Below are 7,500 nucleotides of genomic sequence, written 5' to 3'. Positions count from 1 at the left end.
AAGTATCAGTATGCTTTGTATCTGATAACTGAGGGAGATCTTTAAGAAATGCTTTTTATTTTAGTCTTTTCTGCAGAGAAATGTTGTATAAAGATAATGCATTGCTTACTTTCCCCAGGGTAACTGATAAAACAAAATAGATTTGTCCTAAGCACTTATCATTAATTATGTTTTTCATACAGATTCAGCATGAAATATAATGATATGCAACTGAATTTGCTTGATTTGATTAGAGTGACCTGAGGTCAGAGTTAGCGAGACACTTACCTTACCTGACTGACTGACTGACTGACTGAAGGACTGACCCCATGACTCACGGGGTCAAAGTCTTCCAAAGAACAGCGTGGGAAGAGAAGAAGGAACAAATGCAAACATAACACAAGATTGCTTTTTGAGAATTTATTTAATATAGTCAAGAATTTTTCCTTTTCATAGAAACAATTTCCAGTGGGGCAATAATCCATTTAATGCTGATATAGACTCTCAATAACCACACCGGAAAACCATATTGCCCATAAAACCTTCATTAAGGATTCTTATATGTATTGGATCGACGGGGTAAAAGAAACAAGTTTTCCAAGAGACGCTTCGTCAAGGATGAAAGCTATGTGCAGAAAACTTCCATAATATCTGGCTTTGGATATAAGGACCAAGAACCCTTGGCTGTTGCTCTTCTTGCCACGAGAGAGATCTTGGCGTTTCCATCAGCTCTGTGTGAGTGTGAGTGTGTGTGTGTGTGTGTGTGTGTGTGTTTGTGTGTGTATAACTCCAAGAAATCATCATACCTTAGTTATTTTTAATACTTAAACCTAAATCATATATTAGATCTTTGTTATTCTTGTTCAGCAACTGACTTCAAATGTTGATAATCGCCTTTGCCTTTATTGTTGAGAAAAAAAAGTGACTGGTGACTTCCTATTCATAAGAGATAGAATGGGATAAGGAAAGTGATCAAAACAATCATATGTTGTAAGGCGATGAGAAACACAATAGACAAAAATGCCACTAATAATAATAATAATAATAATAATAATAATAATAATAATAATAATAATAATAATAATAATAATAATAATAATAGCAGCAAGTGATTCCACTTTCTCAAGGAAAAGGTTAACTTGACTGAAAAGATTATGACAACACAATTGCAACAGCCTTCAAGACTCAAACCTACTGTAAATTCTACCAGGGTGTTATTTTCAAAAGTAAAAATACTGTGAGGTTGAGAGAACCATTGTTAAATCTGGTATTGGCAAAGAAAATAATTTATAAATTCACATGTTCTATCTCCTAATCCGAGACAGGTCTTTTTTAAGTGGAAGTACCCACAAAACTGAGAACTTCCATCTGGTTGGTTGTTGTGGTAGAGATTTGGGTCGACCTTTTCACCTGAAGAAAGCCACGTCTCATTGTAGATTCCCACGTAAGCGAATTCATTATAATCATCATCATCTAAAATTAGAAATGAGTGAGGAAAGAGGAGCGAATTTCTTTAAGATATACTTTAATACACATACATATATGTATGTATGTATACATACATACACACACAAATATATATATATATATATATATATATATATATATATATATATATATATATATGTATATATATATATATATATATATATATATATATATATATATATATATATATATATATATATATATATATATATATATATATATGTATATATATATATATACATACATATATATATATATATATATATATATATATATATATATATATATATATATATATATATATATATATATATATATATATATATATATATATATATATATATATGAACTGATCGTGATCGTGGTGGCTATGACAGCAATTTTCAAGTGCCAACGATCTTTTCCTTTGTGGTTGACACTTGCAAAAAGTGTTTCACTAGATCCTCTCCCGATTGATTCTTATGAAACTTTCAGCTCAAATAACCAATCACAACCAGGCATCAGTACGTTGGTGATGTGGACCCTGGAGTAAAGGACTCAAGCCTCAAGAGCTTCTTGATAGGCCCATGGAGTGTGTATTGAAGGGCAGGTGTCAAGGATGTGTGCCGAACTGAGTACCCTTTTTCTGAGGGCATTTTCTTGATAACATAATGTAATCATAATCAAGGGCACCTTTGTAAACTTGAGAGATTATGTGTAAAACAATCCACTTGGATATTATTTTTCCGAGGGTATTTTATTAATAACAAAATTTAATTATAATCATGGGTGGCTTGTAAACTTAAGAGAACATAGTCTGTGTAAAACGATCCCCTCAGGTACTATTTGTGAATTATATCCTCCTCTATTTGTGTTTCCTAAATTGATTGAACCCCAATACCACACAGATCGGGTCATATTAAATGGTGTCAGCTGTGTAGGGTTGTTATGAAATAACGTCTCTTCTAAGTGATTTTAGCCAATATACATTTTTGTGTCCAAAAGAAGAAATCATGGTCAACCCAGGAGGGTTGACGTCGAGAGGTGACGACACAGAGAGGGGTTATTTGAATCCTTTCGCTCTAAGAGGCCCGGTACTCGATGAGCTGAACTCTGAAATGTGCACGGCCACGCCTATGCATAAAGTTTTGAAGGAGGTTAAGAGACTACAAGGCTTCTTTCCCTTGGAGCCATTGGGTGATTGTGAGACAGCAATATCTTCCTTGTCAGTAACCCCCTATGAAAGAAGCAATGTTAGTGCGTGAACTCCAGGTACCAACTACTCCAGTTCTCAAGTCCAACGATTCCCGTCCCACAGAAGGATACTTTTCTATTGAAGCCTTCTTGGGCCTTGTTAAATTTGCTACTGAAGGATGGTCCGACCGATATTGGATTATACAAACCAACCTGAAGAGAACTGGGGTGGCGGATGGCCAGTTAGTAGATTGAAGGGATCAGCTAAGGAAATGGGAATCTTATAGGAATAAACTTCTGCCAGGTTTTGGCGTCTCTGAAAATGAGCAAACGGCCCTATGGTAGAGATACCAGCCGACATTGTGGCAAGGAGAACCACTTTCATATTTTGTTGAATGGATATCTACAGACTTTGATAACTTTGCTCCGGAAGGATGTAAGAACCCGGAGTGGTGAGAACCGTACTGCAAATAGAAACAGATGGAAATGGTCCCCATGTCAGTTACATCTATCCTACAATTTCCTGGGCAGTCCTTGAAAGCTGCAATTCCCACCGTACTTCTAGGAGTATTCAGAGAACAACAGGTAGGGGGAGGAGTGAGCAATTTTCCACCACACATGATTGCAGCGACCCAACCATCGAGGCAACCTGGCACCCAACTGGCTTCGACCACCTCCCGTAGGCCGTAGCAGTGGACCTTGAAGAAACAGAGGTCCAAGAAGTGGAAATAAGGCAGTTGGCAGTTCTATGATCTGTAGGGGAAGGGGACACATATAGGCTCGATGCACCTTTGACGATCAGCGGCGGTGTTTTAGATGTAATACCACAGACCATCATCTGAATAGCTATCCAAAAAATAGTGTCGGCACAAGAAAATCCTTCCATGCTGCAACAACGAGAGGAAGGGGAAGATGATGCGGAGAGTTATGAGGTTCTTTGACTGGCCAGACAGTACTACATTAGATCCTTCTCTCTAGTTACGGTTCACTTTCCCTTTGCGTACACATACACTGAATAGTCTGGCCTATTCTTTACAGATTCTCCTCTGTCCTCATACTCCTGACAACACTGATACTACTCAACAATTATTCTTTACCCAAGGGGTTAACTACAGCAATGTAATTGTTCAGTGGCCACTATCCTCTTGGTAAGGGTAGAAGAGACTCTTTAGCTATGGTAAGCAGCTCTTCTAGGAGAGGGATGCTACAAAATCAAACCATTGTTCTCTAGTCTTGGATAGTACCATAACCTCAGTACCATGATCTTCCACTTTCTTGGGTAAGAGTTCTCTTGCTTGAGGGTACACCTGGGAACACTATCCTATCTTATTTCTCTTCATATAGTTTTTTTTTTTAAGATCTTATAATCTATTTAGGCAATATTTACTTTAATGTTGTTACTGTTATCAAAATATTTTATTTTCCTTGCTTCCTTTCCTCACTGGGCTATTTTCCTTGTTGGAGCTCCTTGGCTTATAGTATCCAGCTCTTCCAACTAGGGTTGTAGCTTGGCAAGTAATAATGATAATAATAAGAGGGGCCAGGGGCTCCTCGGTGCTCACCGCCGACCCACCAGTGTCTGTTTTGCTGTCGCAAGCGAACATAATTCAAGGTCGCACACTGACTTCATCTCTAAATGGAACCACTTGGTACTTATATTCATGAAGGGAATTTTGAACTTTCCTTTGGTGATGGTGATGACTCCTGGGGACATATAATCTTGTCAATTTCCATGTGGTTTTACATAGACTAGGTAACCTTCGAGCATTTCCTGTGCGAGTGCCACTGACAGGGAGTAGAGGGTGAAGTGAGAAATAGAATTCCCCTGTCTTCATGCCTGCAGGAACCAGCCCCAGTACTCCATTAGTAGTAAGGGTGATCCTATCTTGAGATTGTCTTTCTCCTATCACGGGTATCTCTGTCTCTTACCCTGGTCCCACTTTCCACCTCTCTTCTAGCCCCTTCTTGATGAAATCAATCCCAAGAATAATGGGAATATCCCCCATATTTAATGTCGAGAGGGAACAAAAGGCGTGAGTCCCTTCTTGACCCTGAAGGTTGAATCGTTGTTTGACGATACATGGGGTCAGTTTGTGACAACCAGCCAAGTTCATCACCAGGCACTCCTTCGATATTTGGATGGCATCCGTCAACCGTTGCTTTTCTATAAGGTATCCGCTGGCTCCTGAATCAAGCATTCCTACTCTCATGAGTTGGAGGGAAGGTGAAGGACAGCTACTTTACCTTACTAACGCCCTTCGTTAGGCACTCACTGGGAGAGCTCTCTCGCTGAAAAGGATTTATCCCTTACTGCTGATTGGGGAACTGATTGGCTTACCCTGATTCTGGGCCGTGTAGTGCTGGCTGACTCCTTCGCAGTTCCGTGTGCGGTCCTAGCAGGTCTGACAGATGGCCTGATGGACCCTTCATCCCCTTCCTGCGTCATCTTCCCCTTCCTCTCATTGGTACAGCAAGGAAGGGGTCTCTTGTGCTAACGCTGTTTTTTTGACAGCTGTTCAGAAGATGGTCTGTGGCATGGCATCCAAAACACTGCCATTGATCGTCGTAGGGGCATCAAACTCGTATGTGCTCCCTTCCCCCTCAGTCCAAACAACTGCCAACTGCCACATTTCCACTTCTCGGACCTCTGCCTCTTGGAGGTCCACTGCAAAGGCCACCTCAGCCTTGGTTGGTAGTCGAAGCCGGGTGGGTGCCAGGCTGCCTCAGAGGTTGGGTTGCTGCTTTCATGAATGATGGAAAATTTTTCACCCCTACCCTTGCCTTTTGTTCTCTGAATACTCTCAGCGCTTCCTGTACGGTGGGAATGGTAGCCTTCAAGGACTGTCCAATAACTTGTAGGATAGTTTCTGTTTGCGGTACTGTTTTTTCGCCGCTCCAGGTTCTCACATTCTTCCGGAGCAAAGTTAACAAAGTCTGTAGATATCCATTCAACGAATTATGAAAGTGATTCTCCTGCCCACAAGGTCAGTTGGTAGGGACATCTTCTCTTTTCAGAGAGGGCAAAACGTTGCAGGAGTTCATTCTTTTATGACTCCCAATCACTTGGTCGATCCCTCGAGTCTACTAGCTGGCCAGTAGCCGCCAGAGTTATCTTCTGGTTGGTCTGTATAATCAAAGAACCCGAAGAAGGCCTTAATTGAAAATATCCCTCCGCAGGACAGGAATCGTTGAACTCAAGAATGGGAATAATTGGTACTGAGAGTTCACTCATTTACACTGGTTCTATCATACGGGGTTCAGAGTCAATTTCTGACAAGGAAGACACTACTGTCTCACCTTCGCTCTCTGGCCCTAAGCGAAGGAAGTTTGGTAGTCTTTTAAACTGTCTCAAATATGTATATATAGCCGTTGCCACGCCTGTTTCAGAGTTCAGGTCACCGAGTACTGGGCCTCATTGAGCAACAAGAGTCACATCACCCTTCTTTTTGTAGTCGCCCCTAGTGTTGACCATGATATATCCCTATTAACACTAAAATGTATGTCGGGTGAATTCACTTAGCGCAGACATATTCCATAACAACCCAACACACTTGACACCATTTAATATGACCCGATCAGGGTAGTATTAGGGTTCAATTAATTTAGGAAACGCGAATGGAGGACGATTTCATAAACAAATAATACCCGTGGGGATCGTTTTACACAGACAATGTTCTCTTAAGTTTATAAGCCACCCTTATAATTACGTTTTGTTATTAATAAAATGCCCCCAGAAAAATAGTACTCGATTCGGCACACATGCTTGGCAACTTCCCTTCACTTTCCACTCAGTAGGCCTATCAAGAGGACTGGCCACCCTTGAATTAAGTTCTCAAGGATCCACATCACTGACTTGCCAATGCCTGGTCATGATTGGTTTTTTGATTAGAAAGCTTCATAAGAACCAATCAGGAGAGGATTTAGCGGTGCCTATAACATGCTGGCCTGTAACATAGTTTTTGCGTGTCAACCACAAAGGAAAATATCGCTGGCACTTGAACAGGGCCGTCATAGCCACCAAGATCACGATCAATTCATATCTATGTATAAATAGAGGTATATTTATCTATCTATTTAATATATATATATATATATATATAAATATATATATATATATATATATATATATATATATATATATATATATATATATATATATATATATATATATATACTGTATATATATGTAAATATTCATATACGAGTATATATATATATATATATATATATATATATATATATATATATATATATATATATATATATATATATATATATATATATGCCTACATATATATACTGTATATATATGTAAATATTCATATGTGAGTATATATATATATATATATATATATATATATATATATATATATATATATATATATATATATATATATATATATATATATATATATATATATATATATATATATATATATATATATATACTGCATATATATATGTAAATATTCATATATGAATATATATATATATATATATATATATATATATATATATATATATATATATATATATATATATATATATATATTCATATATGCAAATAAGCCATGTATTTTGCAATATTAATGTCTGGATTCTTTTACCGACCTCAGAATCTGAGCCCCAGGTGAAACCACTCAAAGACAATAGATTCTGACCGGCCAGTAATCGAACCCTGGCCCACGAAACTTATAACAACAATGAAATACCACTTTGTTTATTTGGATATGAAAAACACGTCTAAATGTGCAAAATTTTTCACATATATATATATATATATATATATATATATATATATATATATATATATATATATGTGTGTGTGTGTGTGTGTGTGTGTGTGTGTGTGTGTGTGTG

The 7,500-nt window shown here is 37.8% G+C and overlaps 1 protein-coding gene across 1 annotated transcript in view; it reads right to left on the bottom strand.

Annotated features, from left to right (window-relative positions):
• Window positions 1-955: 955 nt before the first annotated feature.
• The window catches only part of LOC137618887 (uncharacterized), a 381,859-nt gene continuing 375,314 nt past the window's right edge, over window positions 956-7,500 (bottom strand). The window contains exon 16 of the mRNA XM_068349091.1: window positions 956-1,452. Coding sequence (XP_068205192.1) covers window positions 1,238-1,452 — 215 coding nt within the window. The 3' untranslated portion in view covers window positions 956-1,237. The remainder of the gene's footprint in view (window positions 1,453-7,500) is intronic.

Source organism: Palaemon carinicauda, chromosome 25, assembly GCF_036898095.1.
Source record: "Palaemon carinicauda isolate YSFRI2023 chromosome 25, ASM3689809v2, whole genome shotgun sequence".
Classification (NCBI taxonomy): domain Eukaryota; kingdom Metazoa; phylum Arthropoda; class Malacostraca; order Decapoda; family Palaemonidae; genus Palaemon; species Palaemon carinicauda.
Note: the sequence above shows the minus strand (reverse complement) of the source record. Positions and strands in the feature narration are given on the sequence as shown.